Source organism: Thamnophis elegans, chromosome 16 (genome assembly GCF_009769535.1).
Source record: "Thamnophis elegans isolate rThaEle1 chromosome 16, rThaEle1.pri, whole genome shotgun sequence".
In the NCBI taxonomy this organism is placed as follows: domain Eukaryota; kingdom Metazoa; phylum Chordata; class Lepidosauria; order Squamata; family Colubridae; genus Thamnophis; species Thamnophis elegans.
The window spans coordinates 26636870-26655012 of NC_045556.1; the positions used below are offsets into that span (position 1 = coordinate 26636870).

General features: G+C 47.4%; 1 protein-coding gene across 2 annotated transcripts in view; it reads left to right on the forward strand.

Annotated features, from left to right (window-relative positions):
• Nucleotides 1–9584, forward strand: part of COL5A1 (collagen type V alpha 1 chain) — a 251115-nt gene extending 241531 nt beyond the window's left edge. For both annotated transcript variants that reach the window (XM_032232562.1, XM_032232563.1), the window contains exons 65-66: nucleotides 3842–4075; nucleotides 6829–9584. In XM_032232562.1, the coding sequence (XP_032088453.1) occupies nucleotides 3842–4075; nucleotides 6829–6975 (381 nt within the window). In that variant the 3' untranslated portion in view covers nucleotides 6976–9584. The remainder of the gene's footprint in view (nucleotides 1–3841; nucleotides 4076–6828) is intronic.
• Nucleotides 9585–18143: the final 8559 nt, after the last annotated feature.

Below are 18143 nucleotides of genomic sequence, written 5' to 3' on the forward strand. Positions count from 1 at the left end.
TAACAATAGTGATAGCTTTCTGGGACCTCTTGAAATACTCTTACGCAGTTTTCTCCTGCAGTGTTCATTTTATTTTAATTTTTTTAAAAAAATACATCTTACTCTTCTATCTGCAGTCAACATTACTGTGCACGGAGTGTGAATAAGATGCACAAAAGCTTTTCCAGCTAGGCAGCACTGCCACCACACTGAAAAGGCGGCTGTCCTGTGTGTTTGTGTGTGTCAAGAGCTTCTTCCCTGCCCAAGGGAGCCCACGCATGTCCCCAGACTCACCACACTGTACTAACTGGAGAAGCCAGGTCCACTCTGGGTCTGGCTGGCCAATCCCACTGGTCTTGTGCAAATCATTTTGTTATGGATTTTGTTTGCAGCTGCTGGTTTTTGCTCATGGCCTCAGATTTTGCCTTCCCTCTTATTTCCTTGCTCTCGTTATCTTGCTGGTCATCAGGATTGTTTCTTGAACTGGCAATGAGCCACCAGGAATTAGAAGACTTCCAAAGGCAACCATACCACCTTTGCTCATGCAGTGGGAATTCCGGATGTATTTGAGAAATTTCACCCTTCCTAAGAAAGCTCTTACCAAATTCCTCTGATGCATTAGATGACAGAAATTGAAAATTAATCCTAATATTCACTTTGGTTTATAGCAATAGCAATAAGCCCTTAGGCTTACATACCACTTCACAGTCCTTTACAGCCCTCTCTATGCAGAGTCAGCCTCTTTGCCCCAACAATCTGGGTCCTCATTTTACCCACCTCGGAAGGACAGAAGGCTCAGTCCATCTTATGCCGGTGAGATTTGAACTGCTAAATTGCAGGCAGCCAGCAGAAGGACCCTGCAGTACTGCATTCTAATCACTGTGACACCACGGCCTGTCCTCCCTTCCTCTTCTTCCCTCCCTCCCTCCCCACCTAGCAATAGCATTTAGACATATATTGCTTCACAGCCCTCTCTAAGCAGTTTACAGAGTCAGCCTCTTGCCCCCACCAACCTGGGTCCTCATTTTACCCACCTCGGAAGGATGGAAGGCTGAGTCCACCTTGAGCTGGTGAGATTTGAACTGCCAAACTGTCAGTCAGCAGAAGGAGTCTGCAGTTCTGCATTCTAACCACTGAATCACTGTGGCTCAATATATTGTTGTGATTACCCATTTAGCTTACCCATTTAGATAATATTGCATTTTGAGCTGGGGAGCAGCTATGGATGTGGCCCCAGGGTCTTTAAAGGCCACTTGCAGCTCTGGATCTCCGATGGTGGATTTGGGGTTACAAATCTCTCTTGTGCTATTTTCCCCTCACCCAGAAGACCTGGAGAGCTCCTTTTGGCATCTCATGGGCTTCAGCGCCTGTTTGAGCTCACTCTGGTTTAGATGCCAGATGGTTTCCATCCTAAACTCTTCATCATGAGTTCTGGGAAGGGCCTGTTGCTCAGTTGGCTTGGCTTGAAAGGTTCTTAAGGAGAGGTTGTCAACCAACAGTTTTTCAGAGGTAAGATCTTCTTCCCTTGTTCACACACTGAATGATATAGGATTGATGAATGAGATGGTTTAACCTTCTTGCTTCCAATTACCATTTTTAAAATTCTAAAAGTTTATTTATTTATGAAATATATTTGCTGCCCATCTCATATCCAACGATTCGGAATAGCTGGCTTACAGCAATAAAAACATTAAAAACATTAAAAATCCATCACTCCTAGAAACGCAGCCAATGAAATAATTAACAAATAAAATCATTAACAGCAGATGGCAAGGGAGGGAGCCGGACACACAAGGAGCGGAGATGGGATTAAGTTTTAATTAGTCCAACACCTCCAGTATGAAGCTCCAGTATGAAATATTAATTATTTCCTTAATAAATGCAAATGAGGCACCACCTCCAAAACCAGGTTTCCAAATTTGTTAAGTTGTGGGTGCACTGAGGCTGTGTGCAAGGCAGGGAAGGAGAGGGAAGGGTTTTCAGAAAGGCTAGCTTTTCATTAAAAAAAATAGTTAATTTAATTGACTGGTTTACTAAGCATCAGCTTAATTTGCATATATAATTCCTAGAAGTAATTGAATCCGACACACACACACACCGAGGCATATATATAATATTTTTTGAGGTGAAAATATGTACGATCTCTTAATCTCTTTCTAAATTCAGAGGGCATTTTAAAAGACGATGTCGTACAAATTGACCTGGGGTTCCACCAATGGATTACTGCAATGAGTTCCACATGGGTCCTCTGCTTGAAGACCATCAGAGGTGTGGCTGGACCAGAAGGCAGTGGATAGAAATGCCTCAATATGTCCTCCTGTGCCAGCTGAACTTGCTGCCATTTGGCTTCCAGGCCCTGGTGTCACTGCTCAAGAGAGATGGTCTAGTTCTGAGGGGCCCCCATGGCTGAGAGTCCTGATTGTCGGAGCTACTGGTTCGCCTGAACCGGCTGAATCCCACCCCTCGTGGAGCCCCTCAGGAATTTTATCTGAAATTTCTTCCAATGAAGTGTTCGGCCCAGAGTCTAACGGTGCTGGGTGGCCTCTGACCTGAATGAATGTTGTGTCCATTAGATCAGGGGTCTCCAACCTTGGCAACGTTAAGACTTGTGGACTTTTTTCCTGGCTGAAGAATTTTGGGAGTTGAAGTCCACAAGTCTTGCCAAGGTTGGAGACCCCTGAGTTAGATGGCCACTCCCTTCTAATTGGAATAACTGGAAATAAGTTGCTTTTAGAGCCCATCCTTCTGCATCAGAAGAATTTAGGAGGTGATAAGACTAGTGCAAGACTTAGTCAGACTTTCATTTTTTTAAAAAATAAAGAGCTTTTTTCCCCAAAAGAAACCTGTTCAACCTTGGAAGGAAGGAAGAAGAAATCTTTCTGTGGTTCCAAGCACAGGAGACCTTCTAGTGGTCCATCCTCACTGTTGTCAATTTATGTTAGGTAGGCTTTAAACAGTGGAAGAGTCAGTTGCCCTCCGTAAATCTCTTGGGAACAAATCCTGACCCAGGATAATCCACTGCCATCTTCTAGTTCCTGGTTGCTCTTTTAGCTTGTCTAGCATGCTTGCGCTTGCCTCAGTCAGTCGTTTCGATCTCTCTCAAGACGATCATGGGCAGGAGCCCACATAACTGGTTGGTAAAACCTTTGTTTCTTCTTATCAATTTGTGTGTGTGTGTGTGTGAAATTGACTGATTCTGAGCATGTGTTGACATGGTCCCATTTCCTTCTGGCCCACTCAGTCTTTTCCCACAATATCTAATGAACACCAGGGTCTTGTCTGGAAGTTGTTTAACTTTGGCATGGAATACCAAGATGTACAGTGAGCACCAGATGCCTTGGGTGGCCCAATCTCTGACACAAACACACAGGAAAGATTTTCAGACAAATCCACAGAGGAAAACCCCAAAATTCCAACGTGGCTGAGATGTCTACGGTTGACCCAACATTCCAACTTCTCTAAACATCTTGAGTCTTTCCTGACTGTGGTCCTAATTCTTATGTGTCTATGAAAGGATCCTTTTAATTCCATGCTTGGTTATTCTGCCAATTGAAGGGTTTCTAATTACTTCCTATATCCTGAACATTGTAGAAATGAGACCTGTTTCTCATTTCTAAGATTTGACCAGCCCAAAACTCAAGGATCCCATTTGTTTTTCAGAAACAATGGGGGCTGTGTGTTTTTTCAAATGTAAAGAATTCTCTCTGACCATTCCTCAAGGGAGTCCAAGAATACCATGACACACTTGGTGGCACTTGGGTGTAAACTTTCCGCCAAGTGGCCTCCCTCTTGCCTAGCCACCACATCTTGCCTAGCCTCCCTGGTCCGCTTCTTCCTTGTCTCCTTTTCCACTTCCCCTTAGCTCTCCTACGTGGATGCTGACAGCAACCCCATTGGGGTGGTACAGATGACCTTCCTGCGTCTCCTGAGTGCATCCGCCCACCAAAACATCACCTACAACTGCTTCCAGTCCGTGGCCTGGCATGATGCCATTGTGGGCAACTACGAGAAGGCCATGCGCTTCCTGGGCTCCAACGACGAAGAGATGTCGTACGACAACAGCCCTTTCATCAGGGCGGTCTTCGACGGCTGTGCAGTGAGTAGTGATTGTGACTGCGTAGTAGTCCTTGTGCAAAGGAGAGACCCTTAGTTGGGGGGAGGGGTTGGCTCACAGCCCTCGCGGGCAACCTCCTAGGCTGTTCATGTTGATCGCGGGACCTCCTGTTCATGGGGGTGATGAGAGGTGGGAGACTGATACTCTCACAACTGGTTTGCACAGCACAGGAAATGCTGGACTTGCTTCGATTGCGTGTATGCCATTTGCAAAACACATAGACATGAGCTCAGACGCATCTTTCGCACACGCATGCAGCGTCCAACAACACGGCAGTTCACTGGCACATGCCTTCCACATGTGCCTGTGGTGTCAAAAACACAGCGATGTAGGATGGGATTGTGCCCGGGGAGGGGGGCACCCACAGATTGCAACTACCGGTTCACCTGAATTGATCCGAACTGGCGGCAGCCCTTGGGCGTGATTGAGAAGGGGAAGGCAGAAATATGAGGCAATAGATGATTTTTTGACTAATGTCTGAAAATAATTATTACTGCATATATTAGCTATCAACAAAAAGAGTTTTAATTAAGTGTAATATAATAATGCGTTTATTGTGGTCAGTGACCAGAATTAATTAAGTGCAACAATCAGTACTGGATTTTTTGCCTAAAAGTCTGACTTTAAGCAGAGAACGTTACCTTCTTCTTCCACTAAGAGATTACAGTGATTTGAGTCTTTGGGTATGTCAGGGTTCCAAGAAACACCCCCAACAAAAGGAGACTCTGCGGCTTGAGTTTCCTCAAAGTTCCACTTTTTAGAGATGCCATTTTGGCACATCTTGGAAAACCCAAAAGAAAGTTCCAGCCCTGCCCATCAACCCCATGTCCATCACAAGGCCCAATCAGGCACCGTCCCAACTGGAGATGCCTCCCAGTCACGCCACTCCAGATGCAGGGCAAGACGTCCTTGACTCTCTGAGAAAGCCTGGCGCAGAAGCCAGTCGGGGCCAAACGTGAGCGATGGACTTTCACAAAACTTCCAAGGTGGCGCAGTGGTTAAAAGCAGCACTGCAGGCTACTGCTAGATCAGCAGGTCAGCGGTTCAAATCTCACCGGCTCAGGGTTGACTCAGCCTTCCATCCTTCCGAGGTGGGTAAAATGAGGACCCAGATTGTTGGGGGCAATATGCTGACTCTCTGTAAACCGCTTAGAGAGGCCTGAAAGGCCTATGAAGCGGTATATAAGTCTACTGCTATTGCTATTGCTATTATTGCTATTGTTTCAGCAAAAGGAACTGAGACCCCGAACAACAGCAAAGGCACAATCTTTGATACAATTGATTTTCAGAAATAGGGACGTAAAATTTTAGAAAGCTATTTATTACCTTCTTGGAAGTTCTACCTTGCTTTTAGTCTAAGTCCCCTTGTCTATGGAGTTACGCCTTGTTTGAGCCTAGGACCCATTCCGCCCCTACAGTGTTAGACCTTCTTAAGCCCTGCTAGTGGTTCCTGCAGCTTATTCTCTTGTTGCCAAATCTTATAGGTGTGTAATTTCAAGTAGGTTGCATTTCCTCCATTTCAAACTGACATACGGTTCCATTCCTCTTAAGTTTTCACTCTTTCCTGGGATGGGGGTGGTGGTGAACTGCTTCTTTACAGGGGATCCATCAGGTGCAACTGGTAGCCATGTGATGCTGAGAAAAGGAGGGAGGAGCCAGTAGACACACCCACCCCCAACGGCCCTGGAGCACCTTCTGGAGACTACCTGCAAAATCTTCTTAGACTAGAGAGAGGGAGGGGGAATAAGGGAGAGAGAGGGAGGAAGAGAGGGAGAGGGAAAGAGGGAGAGAAGGAGAGGGAAAGAGGGGAGAAAGAGAGAGAGGGAAAGAGGAAGAGAGAGAGAGGGAAAGAGGGAGGAAGAGAAGGAGTGGGAGAGAAGGAGAGGGAAAGAGGGGAGAAAAGAGAGAGGGAAAGAGGGAGGGAAAGGGGGAAAGAGGGAGGGAGGGAGACCTCCAGCTACACAAAAAGTCATAGATAGATTAATACACTTATGAAAAAATGCCTTATATCGAGGGTAAGTGTTGGCAAAAGCAGCGTACATTAGGCAGTATTCTGAACAAAATGTATATATTTTAGAAATATGAACAAAAAGATATAAACCTTCATGGGAATTTTAAAAAAAATATCCAAGTTCCAGCAGACCAAACTTGATATGCAGTAAAAAAAAAAAGAAGAAAAGATTGAAAGATACCCAAACCGACCAGCTTTGCCCTCCCAGACTTCAGTTGGCAGGAGCCGTGGTTGGCAGCAGTCAGCCCAAGCCAGAATTTCTTTTTAAAAAGAATCTAACTCAGCATAATTTCCTGTTGTCAAACAACAGAGCATTTGGCTACTCAAGCAGCAGCAGGAGTGAGAAAATGTAATGGAGAGTAAATAAAAAAACATAAAATAATATAAAACGGAAAGAGGGAAAGGAAGGGAAAGGAAAGAAGAAAGGGAATAAAGAAGGAAAGGAAAAAGGAAGGGAAAGGAAAGATGGAGGGAGGAAAGGAAAGGGAAAGGCGAAAGGAAATGACAAGGGAAGGAAAGAGGAAAGGAAATAGAGAAAGAAAGGAAAGGAAACTGAGAAAGAAAAGGGAAGGAAAGAGGAAAGGAAATAGAGAAAGAAAGGAAAGGAAACCGAGAAAGAAAGGGGAAGGAAAGGGGAAAGACGAAAGGAAAGAAGGAGAGGAGAGGAAAAGAAAGGGAATCCAGGGACCTGAACGGCCTCTTGTCCTGCCTTCTCCCTCTGCAGACCAAGAAGGGCTACCAGAAGACGGTCTTGGAAATCAGCACCCCCAAAGTGGAGCAGGTCCCCATTGTCGACATCATGTTCAACGACTTTGGCGAAGCGTCTCAGAAGTTTGGATTCGAGGTGGGGCCGGCGTGCTTCCTGGGCTGAGGGCCGCTCAGAAGGACTCTCTGCAAAAGGGCAACTTCGTAACCTCATTGTGCCTTCTCTTTTTGGCTACTTCCTCTCCTTTCGTTGTTCTTGGTCATCATGTGCACGTTCTGAAACTGGACAGTTTGATGGGACTGTTTTCAAAACCGCTCTCCTATTTACCCCGACATCAATTTTGCCCCAAGGCACACCCACCCCTCCCCCAACCCCAGTCACAATCCGGACCCTGCTCACCACCGATTCCAGAATCACATGACCGAGGGGCTCTCCGACTGGCCAGAGCCAGCTTTCTCCTTCTGTGCTGCGCCTCTTCGTGGAGACCGTCAAAGGGCTCCGCTCTCACGCTTGGATGTGTTGCCTTTTCCTCGAAACCAGAACGTTCCCGGCAGGAAAGACGCCACCCCTGCCGCCTTTGCTTTCCTTCCTTTCAGCAGCTTCTCTGCATCCGAGGGAAAACTGTCCAGCTATCGCCAGTTTCCCGTCATTGGAAAGTCCCTGAAACACCACCGAAAGCCATCAGCCGGGCGATGCAGCCGACGCCTGATCTCTGTACAGAAACATGGACGAAGGACTCCGAAACCCCCTCTCGCTTGGATAATCTTCCCTGCTGGGGTTTCTCTCAGAACCTAGATGGAACACCTCCCCCCCCCCACCAGAGATGGTTTCTCTGGTTCTCTTCCACTTCATTCACACAAGAAACATCGGAAAGCAACGACCCTTAAAAGTACCAGGTTCTGACTGCTTATCCCATATGATAAAGGTGCTTCTATTTTTGTATTTTGTAAGTAAATATTTGTATATTATTATATTAAATATTAAATGTTTCTGGGTTCAAAAGATGCATGTGAGTCACCCATGCTCCACTGGGCAGCCTCCTCGTCCCCAGCATCCGATGCCTTCGCTAAGACCAAAGTAGGAATCAGCAGGGAACTGTGTGCTCCCCCCAGACTCAGGAAGCAGGTTCCTGCAGCCCCCTCCCCTTAGGAGCAATACGCCTCAGCCTTACAGGCACCCAGCAAATGGGATTAAAATTAAGCATTGCTGAACTTTGGGGGAACTGAGGCAGGTGTGTCTCCGGACAAAGGAAAACGGCTGCCATCTTTGTGCCAAGTGTACCAGCAGTGTTGATATTTGTCACCTCTGACAAGCAATAGATTTATGGCCAGCTCCCCCCACCCCTATTCAGGCTTTACCTAGTGCAATGTAGAGGTTTTTTAAAAAATATCTTTTACCAAGAAAATCTTTTCCCCTCAGTGTTCTCTTACCTTCCTTCCATTTTGTTGGTGCTATAGCTGTCGGAGGAACCTTCCAGACAACCCTGGCTGAGCCCTACCAGGGGTCCCTCCCAGCTCTCCCCTCATTTCAGCCCAGTGATACATCACCTGTCGTTCCCCCCTCCCCCATGACCTTGTATCCCGTGACCCATCATCCTATCATTGATGGGTCTGATGAGCGAATTAATTCAACTGTTCCGGAGGTCTGGGTTTTTCTTTGGTAGCAATAGGCTATTCACGCAACGCATCCCAGGGTAAACATGCCAGATTTGTACTCAGTTGCTGAATATTTGTGGTGCTAATTTATGACTTTATTCAATGTACTGAAGCCAAGGCCAGACTTGACCTGTCTCTACAACTCCCCTCCTCTGTCTTTCCAGAGCAAAACTGAACAGTGCAATTGTGTGTGTCTTTCTCCAGGGGGGGGGGGGAGGGCTTACAGCCACCGCCCACCCTCCACCCCTCTGGCTCACTGCTCCCATACGTAGAAAGGGAAAGAGCACCCCACGCCTGGCCCTCAGCCTCGAGGCCAAAGGGAAGGGCATTGCTGTGACTGAATGGGAGTCTTTGCGGGATGTCTTTTCCCAAGGCATTCCTGACGCGGGGAAGCTCTGGGTGTAACTAGCCAGCATCTATCTGTATCTGTAGACTCCCCTGCTGGGCTGGCTGACTTTCCTCCTGCCATTATCGTGGGCCCTTATCCCTTTCCCGCCTTCCTTTCCCACCGAAGGAGCATGGCGTGAGAGTGGTTGTCAGGATATCACTTAGAAGGCCAGGAAGTGACATATTTCTCATTGAAAACAGCATTCTGAACAGCTCTGTTTGGCCAGTCTGTGCTTTTGTCTCTCAAGGGGGGTGGGAGGCCTTTCCTGTAGCCCGCTCCCACTCTTCATTGGCAGACAGCAATGATTTGTCCACTCCTGACAGATTCCAGGGGACAAGCCTCGCGAGGCGCACAGGGTCTTTGGCCCTACACCACATTCCCCAACCTGGGCACAACATTCATGGTGCTCTTTCCCTTCTTTGGGGAATTTGGGGGGAATCACCGCATGGAGGGTGGAGAGCTGAGATACGCTCTCTTAGGTCATGTGATTCTGATCTGATTATTTCATCTCCCTTCCTTCCTTCCTTCCTTCCTTCCTTCCTTCCTTCCTTCCTTCCTTTCCTTCCTTCCTTCCTTCCTTTCCTTCCTATTTTGGTGCTTCTATCAAAATCCTACAGAATGTTGTAAAACTGTACTGTTGTGTCTTTCATTCCTGTTCCATTTTTCCCTTCCCCTCCCAGAACACTTTCAGTTACCGTATATTGCAATAAAATTTGCTTCTTGTATTTGCAGACATATCTTTCTGTGTAATTTTATCCCCTAATATATATCATGACTTGAACAAATGTTGATAAAAAAGTATGAAAACAAAGATTTAAATACATAGATCCCCCTCCCCCTTTGAAGTGAGGATGTGTATGAATCTCTGCATCTATGTACACACACACACACACACACACACACACACACACACGTATGATCAGGTGACCCTATTTGTACAGGTTTCCAAATTCCAACATGCCCGTTAGAGGTATTTTTAAGAGAAAAAAATTGAACCTGTGTAATAAAGGAATAAGTGTAATCGATATTTTTCAATAAACCAAGTTTACTGTTTCCACCTAACCCCCGTGACGTGAATGCTTCTTCTGCCTGTAGGTCCCAATCCCCTTCCTTCCCCCCACTTTTCCTGATTTCCCCAAACCAGTCCAGCCTTGGGGGTGGGGGGAGGGCACAGAAGCTTCACCAGTCAGGCAGCCGAGAGTCTTGAAAGGAAAGCAGTAATGGGGGGAGAGGCACAGAAATGGGGGCAGGGTCTGCCATGGAATGGGGAAGAAAGATGCATTAGCTGAAACCATGGCTGCCTCTTGCTCCCTTTCATCTGCCAGGCAGCCTTGAAACTTGGGCCGTCTCATTGGATCCTCTTCCAGGGAAGGCTGGCATCCTTCAAAGGTGGGGGAGGCTCAGTTTTTTTCCTACAGAGAAGCCAACTTTTCCATGCCAGAGATACGATGCCAGATCTCCAGTCAGGGACAAGCAAATTCTGCCTTTTCCGGGAGAAAGGATGACATGGGCACAGCTGGCATCTTAGTGGAAGTTCAGCCCTTTTCTCCCCAGTGCCTCCTTTTCAAGGGATCCTAATCTTGGTCAACCTATCTCGCCAAGAGAAGGACCGATTGCAGTCAACCGCTACTTGAGGGGCTCATGCAGAGAAGAGGAGGGTCCACCTATTCTCCAAAGCACCTGAAGGCAGGGCAAGAAGTATCAGGTGGAAGATTATGTTATTTTAAACATTTTTAATTAAGTTATAAAGTATTATAAAGTGCAAAAGTAAATAAAAGAGCAGTGAGGGGAAAGGGGGAAGAGAAGGGAGGAAAGGGAGGGGAAAGAAAAAGAAGCATTGACTCTCTCTGTTACAGCAGAATAAGGCATGAGCATCAAATCACACCTTTTTGCTTTTTCCTAAGAATATGAACTTTCTATAAACATTTCTATAAAGATCTATCCTTCTTATCTAGAAAACCCAAAGTCAAAGTTTCATTCTCTTCCACATCAAGCATGAAGTTTGGAGACGGAAACAAAAGTATTTGTGTTCTTTTCTTTCACCAAAGTGGTCAGTTTTGCCATTTCAGCCAACGCCCTCAACCTCTGCAACCATTTGCCCATGGTAGGGATCGAAGCGTCCTTCCATTTTTGTGCGCAGAATAGTATTGCTGCTGTCAACATATATAATAACAAAGTTCCATTTTTTTTCTCCAGTTCTTTTTCCATTAGGCTCAAAAGGAAAAGCTCTGATTCATTTCTATCTCCATTTTCAAGATTTTCTGTATTAGAGCGTGAATTTTTTTGTGGGGGGTGGAAGATTATGAGAGAGAGATCCAACCCAGAACTGAAATGCAGTTCTGATCTCAGCTTAAGAGAACTGATGCTGACAGTGAAGGTTTTGCATGTGGACAGGGGAGCTCCGTGGTGGGTGTGGGCCAGTCCCTCTGTGCACATGCAACCTGGCTCGCTTGTTGTAGAGAAGAAGTGACCTTGGATCATTGCCTTGAGCTCCCAGGTGGAAGAAGGGAAGTAAATGTAAGATGCGAATGGCACTCAGGGTCTGTAGGGGGAGGAAACATTGTGCTTTGGCTTTATCAATGGGCCATGCGCGCTTCTTCACTTGGACCACAAGATGTCCAGAGGTCACTAGCCAAGTGCACACACACTCGTCTGCCAAGGTCCTGCCTCGAACAACAGGAGAGCAGGTGCTGGCTGGCTTTGAAGATCTCCTGAACCACGGGGATTGCCAAGGGGATCGGGATTGCAAGAAGCAGCAGAAGGGGCACCCTTTCCCCATACAGGTCACCTGTTAGCTGGGTCCCATTGAAGCAAGGCTCTGCCACTCCTGACAGCACTGACCCTGAGCCAGGGGTGGGTTTCACATTTAGTTACTAGTGGTTTGCTGCGCACATGCCCACTTCACGGGCACACACATCCCTTCTGCGCATGGGGCTGGCCTTTTGCACATGTACTTTGCACCCAGCCTTAAAAATGTGCCTAAACAGAGCCGGGGTGGGTGGGGCCCAACCACGATTTCGCTACCAGTTTGGGTGAACTGGTCTGAAGCAGCTGAATCTCACCTCTGACCTGAGCTTAACAATAACTGATCACACTCGCTGTCAGGCCTGGGGGAGGAAAGTGGTTTTGTGATATGAGAGTCCCTGGGTAGAAGCTGCACCTGCCACCTGTTGCTCAACAAGAACCCCGGAGTGTGTTTTGGCACAGGCTGTAGATGCTTGTACTTCTCTCCTCCTCAGCCTGAGAGGTTCACACAATAGTGTGGTTTCTTAGCTTGTAGTTCAGCTTTTGATATGGATACAGGCAAAGAGGTCATTGTGTTAACCCATAAGATTGAGTGTCTGGTTTTAAGACCTAACATGGAAGCCCACCGAGTGGTGCCGTGGCCTAGAGGTGGAGCTCTCGCCTCCCAATCAGGAGGCTGTGAGTTCGATCCTAGGTAGAGGCAGATATTTCTCTCTCTGGGCACCATGAGAATATGTCTGCTGAACAAAACTCCGCACTGGCAATAGGAAGGGCATCCGGCCAGTATGCCATTCTGTTGCCCAGACTCAACCCCGCAAGGGATTATGGGGTCATTAAAAGGGGATGATGATGATATGAAAGCCCACCCCAGTCTTGGGATTACATGGACTTCCTATTGGAACTTGTCTGTCTGAAAGACTCTAAAATTCTTCAAAGTCAAGAATTTTCTTCTTTCTTCAAAGTCTTGAGTCAAGGTAAGACTGGTTGTCCCAAAGGTGCTTTTTCCACAGCTAGATGGGTGTCTAGATGTAAAGAAGACATTAATGGCCCTGAAGCTCTTTCTAGACTAATCTACCCAATGCCCACCGTCTTCCGAAGCAACCGCCATTTCCCCACGGAGGGAGGGAGGCATTGCACCTAATTCCATCCTGGCCCAGGTGGCCAGTTCCATCCCTCAAATGACCATATTTCCACGCTGTCACATCTCCTCTTCCTCTTCCTGCCCCTTTTTGAATTTCCCAAAGGCGGTAATATCTGTTTAAATGTGCCACCCGTGGGGAGGAGGGGGCCGGGAGACGGATGCTTGGAGTTTGCAGGGTAATAGTTTGTGTCACTCTAAATTGAAATTTATCTCCCACTAGGTGTTCTAATCCCATCACTGGGCTGGTGAAGCTACCAAGGGCCGCTCCGCTTGTCCTGCGGCTTTGCATAAACTGCCACAGCTTTTCAATTTGCTTCTGGCCTTCCTCACCTCCTGGAAAAGCAATATTGGAGGCTGCAGGAAGAGAGAAGCCAGGCAGCCTGTTGGTGGTGGGACTTGACAGGTGATGTAGAAGGGGCTGGCATGCAGCTAGAGAGAGGAAATTAAATGAGGCTTTAAAAAAAGGATACTATGGAAATGAGTCATGAATCTGAAAGGAATCAGACCCAGGAAACTGCCTAGGAGTCTTCCATTGTACACAGGAGAATCATTTCACATATGCCCTTTCAAATAATTCCTGTTGTGCTTCTGTGTTGAAAAAACAAAAGAGGATTTAAAGGTACATTTATTTTGTTGCGCTATTTGCAATAAACCTTGAGGTGGGACAATAAGGACGGACGTGCAAAAGATACTTGAGAAGGTCTGTGGCAGGCCCTCAACAGCTGCATTAATGCCACCAATGCAGGGGATCTGAGGTTTTGGGGGTAGGGCTGCAGCTGACGTTCATGCCAGCCTCCTCCTGCCCGCCTTCCCCCTTCAGCCGCCCAGGAGCCCTATCCGAAGATGCTGGTGCCAATGGGACTGTCTAATCCAGAAGATGCAAGTGGGGCCAAGTTCAGCCTGCCTGTTCCGAAGAGAGATTTGCCTTGCAAGGGGGCTCCTGGGAGGGGGGGGGACGGGGGCTGGAGCAACTATAGGCCTGAGGGTTTAGCCGGTTCGCTATGAGAGCTGGGCTGCTTCTTTCATTCTCCCTGGCACGATGGCCAACATTGCTCTCCAGACTGATTGCTCAAAGAAGCAGCCCACATCAACCCAGCAGTTGAGCCAAAGCCCCGCCCCCTGCTGCCCCCTGTCATCTTCCCCAGGTTATTTCGGCTGGGGGTCACAATGCCACCTTGACTTCTTTGACACCTTGCCAAGCGAGAGAACCAGCGAACGTCCCCCCAGTGACCCCAAGCCATCAAATAATAATTTCATGGTTCCAAGTAAATGTCCCCCATCAGTTGAGGACTCTGAGGCTGTGGCTTTTCTCAAATATCCATTTCATTGGCTACATCGTCTCGGCACGTTCAGATGCGAAAACAACTCTAAATATTTCCCGCGTTTCGTTGTAATAGAAGAAATAGAGATTCCCCTCCACCCCCACCCCCAGTGTTACAGGTCACGTTTCAGGCCTGGGAGCCATTTTTGCATTGGGCCTTCAGGCCTGCCACAGTTATTGCTGTGGGAAAACTGGGAGGGGGGATTATATGGAGTGGGGTAAATGTAGTCTAAATAACATTCCTTTCTCAGAGAGTCAAGGACGTCTTGCCCTGCACCTGGAGTGGCGTGACTGGGAGGCATCTCCAGTTGGGACGGTGCCTGATTGAGCCATGGGTTGGACATGTGGGTGCTGGGCAGGGACTGGAACTTTCTTTCGGGTGGGGAAAACCTGGAAACGTTCAGATCCAGGTTTTCCTAGATGTGCCAAAATGGCATCTCTAATAAAGTGGAACTTTGAGGAAACTCGAGCCTCGGCGTCTCCTTTTGTTGGGGGTGTTTCTTGGGACCCTGACATTACGTTAGCCCACCAGGTAGATGCTCAGCTACTCCCCACGGCTGTTACAAGCTCTTGTTGAGATGACCTGGCTTCCCACGGGCCTCTTCGCTCTTATGTCTGGCACATGCAAGGAAAATGCCCCACCCTCCCCCATATGTATGGCAACCTAAAAAAGCGCATGGCTTCAGCTAAAGTCATTTGGAGAATTGACAAACAATTTAAAATGAAGCTGCTGTTTCTTAGGTGGGGGGAGGAGGGAGGGGCCCAGAGGCTCTGAGCCTGATGTCTATTCAGATTCTCCATCATCCAGGTCATGGTTGTCCCAAAGGGGCTTTTCCAAAAGCCAACCGGACTTCCTTCTTTTTTCCCTTCTTGTTTCCTTTCTCATCCAAGCCCATCGCTTTACCTGAGGCAGCAGCTGCCCTGCAGAGCCATGCTGAAGGAACCACTTACAGTAGCGTTTTGTAAAAGACATGGCCAAAAGTTAAAAAAAATAAGGTGATTCTCAAAGTTGCCTTAAATTCAATGGAAGATCCTAGACATGGGGATAAAAGCAGGACTCGCGCATCATTTGAAGCCCAAACAGACTGACCAACCACATTTTGAAATACCGCTACTGTGGCAGGCTGACATGTCGATCCTTAGCCAGTCATCTTGGTTTCTCTCGGGAGGGGTAGTATAGAACAGAATAACAGAGTTGGAAGGACCTTGGAGGTCTTCTAGTCCAACCCCAAAACTATACCATTTCCGACAAATAGTTATCCAATCTCTTCTTTTACACTTCCAATGTTGGTGCATTCACAACTTCTGGAGGCAAGCTGTTCCATTGATTAATTGTTCTCACTGTCAGTACAATTGGCAACTGGATCTCCCAGGGCTTTCCTATACACTGAGTTTTTTTGTTTTTTTAGATTAAGGCAGCAAGGCAGAATCGAAACTGTTTTTGTAGCAATGGACGTACTATTGCTGAATGATGCTAGTGACCAGTTCTTTGCAAACTCTTCCTCACACAAAATGTTCCCGGCTGTCAAAAGAAGAAGACATCTATTCAGAGTGGACAGTCAGTGATAGGAGACAATCTCTCTTCTGCCATTTCCTTGATTTTCTTTTAAATTTTAACCTAAATTTAGCCCAATGGCATTCCTCCACACAGAGCCAGGGAGACAGGAAGCAATATCAACAGAGTTGTGCACACCCCAAACCTTCCTGGGCTGGGCTATTCCAGAGGCAGAGGAGGAAGAGCAGGCAATTTGTGTGTCAGGCTGCCATTCCACCATGCCATGCATTTCCTGCTGTCTGCCTGCCGTATGAAATGGAGTGGGGAGATCAGTGGGATAAGGGGAGGATCAGCATGAGAAATCAAAAGTATGCATCAAGCCGTCAATGAGAATCATCGGTGATTCCAAAGTCACACAAAGAAATGCAGAAGCATCCTGCCCGTTAAAACAGGGACTGTTACCCAAACAGTTTGTTGGCACCTAACGACACTCTTTGAAAATCAGGGTGGTGGTGGTGGATGAGAACAAGGGAAAGTTAATTGTAGGCTTTGGTGGCCTGAAAATCCCAGATCCAGATGTGCTTTTCTATAACCATTTGGCTTTAGTAAAGTGTGCCTTTGGCTAACCACAGAACTGGGAGCCTTTCTTTTCTAACAGACCAAGTTGGGACAGTTGACATGGTGCTTCATTCCCGCAGCAGAGCATTGTCCAAGGAGAGCCAGGGCTTCAAGGATGTTCAGGAGAAGGCCACGCCAAATCCAGGAGCTTTTAAGAGGCTCCTCCAACCACCGAGCACTCAACCGAAGGCACAGCTGATGCTAAGTCCCGTGGATGGCTTGGGCCAACATCTCCACCGCTCTGGAAAATTGCAATGTTAGCAGCTTCAGCATTTGCCCAAGTTGTTGGACTAGCTGATCTTCTTCGTGGAAGACGCAACACACTTGGTTTGCTTTGGGGATAATCAAATCTACCCTCCCATAAATAAAACATCTCTTTAAACAAAATTAGCAAATCTCTCTGGGATGCCCAACTGTCAGTCAATGCCAAATATTAACAGGCTGTTTGATAGATCGGAGGGGACGGGTGGGAGCGTACAAGCCTGACCCCCCCTTCCTTCCCCCCAATTTCAGCAAAGGTCAGCACTGCAGGTATGAGCAGGTGGGCATCTGGGGCCCTGGTTCCTTCTGCTTTAATGATCCAATTGTCTGGAAAAAACCTGAGTCAGCCCTGGGAGAGGATGGCTAATTGACCACAGGTAATTCATTTGGTCTTGGGGAAGCAACGAGAAAGCTTCAGCTGATTAAGAAACCTCCAAAAGGTGTTAATGATGGGGGAGAGGAATCTACAAAACTCTCCTGTATGCATACTTTTGACAGGATTCCCCAAGGTTCCCGGCCTTCAGCAAAGCAGGGAAGGGCAATTGATGCATTCCCAAAAATAAAGCAGGAGCAAAACTCACCTATGAGCCACACTCTCTGGAGTGTCTTCAGGGCCAAGGCAGCAACTAGGGAGGGTTTCAGATTTCCAAAAGCAGCTGAGCTCTATGAGCGTCACACAGTCCATCTGAGCCAGCGCAGGGCAAACATCCAGGAGGCTGGGTGTTTGGGGAACATCTGCTGTACTCTCCACAGTTCTTCCATATAGCTGCATGGGGTGGGGATGGAGGAAATGAGACAAGGGGGCTTGTTCCACTAGGGATGGGATGTGGGCGGGGGGGACTATGAAAATCACAGAAACACGTTCATACTCTGGAGCTACAAGGGATTATGGAATTTCCCAGCATTGTTCTACGTTAAAATTCCTATATTTAAATTGAACAGATTAGTAGAGTTGGAAGGGACCAACCTCCTGCTCAAGCAGGTAGGCCCTATATCATTTCTGACAATTAGTTGTGTAGTCAATTTGTGAAAGCTTCCAGGGATGAAGCTCCCACAACTTCCGAAGGCAACTTCTGTTCCATGGGTGGATTGTTATGTCTCCTTATTTCCAGGTTGAATCTCTCCTTGGTTAGTTTCTATCCATTCTTCCTTGACTGGCCTTCAGATGCTTTGGAGAATAGCTTGATCTCCTCCTCTCTGTGGCAGCCCCTCAAGTATTCAAAGACTGCTATCCTGTCTCCCCTGGTCCTTCTCTTCCCTAGACCAGCCATGCCCAGTTCCTGTAACCATTCATCATTTGTTTGAGCCCCCAGTCCCCTAATCATCCTGGTTGCTCTTCTCTGCACTCCTTCTAGAGTACCAACATCTTTTTTATAGTGTGGTGACCAAAACCGGATGCAGGATTCTAGGTGTGGTCTTAGTAAGGCTTTATAGAGTGGTAGTAGTCAATGTTCCCTCTAAGCTGCCGTGCAGGTGGCAACAAAACACAGCGCAGCAGTTTCCAACTGCCGCACCGTGATTTTTAGCATGATGGACTTCAGTCTGCAGGTGGCTAGGAGGCTTCTGTCAGCTGGACTGGGATATTACAGTGCCTGGACACACCCACAGGAGGGCGGGTCTTTGGCCCACAGAAATGTGGCCACTTAGGGTTACGATTGGGCTCCCTCCGCCAGGATGTGGCTGATTGACAGGGAGGCCGTTCCCTCCTG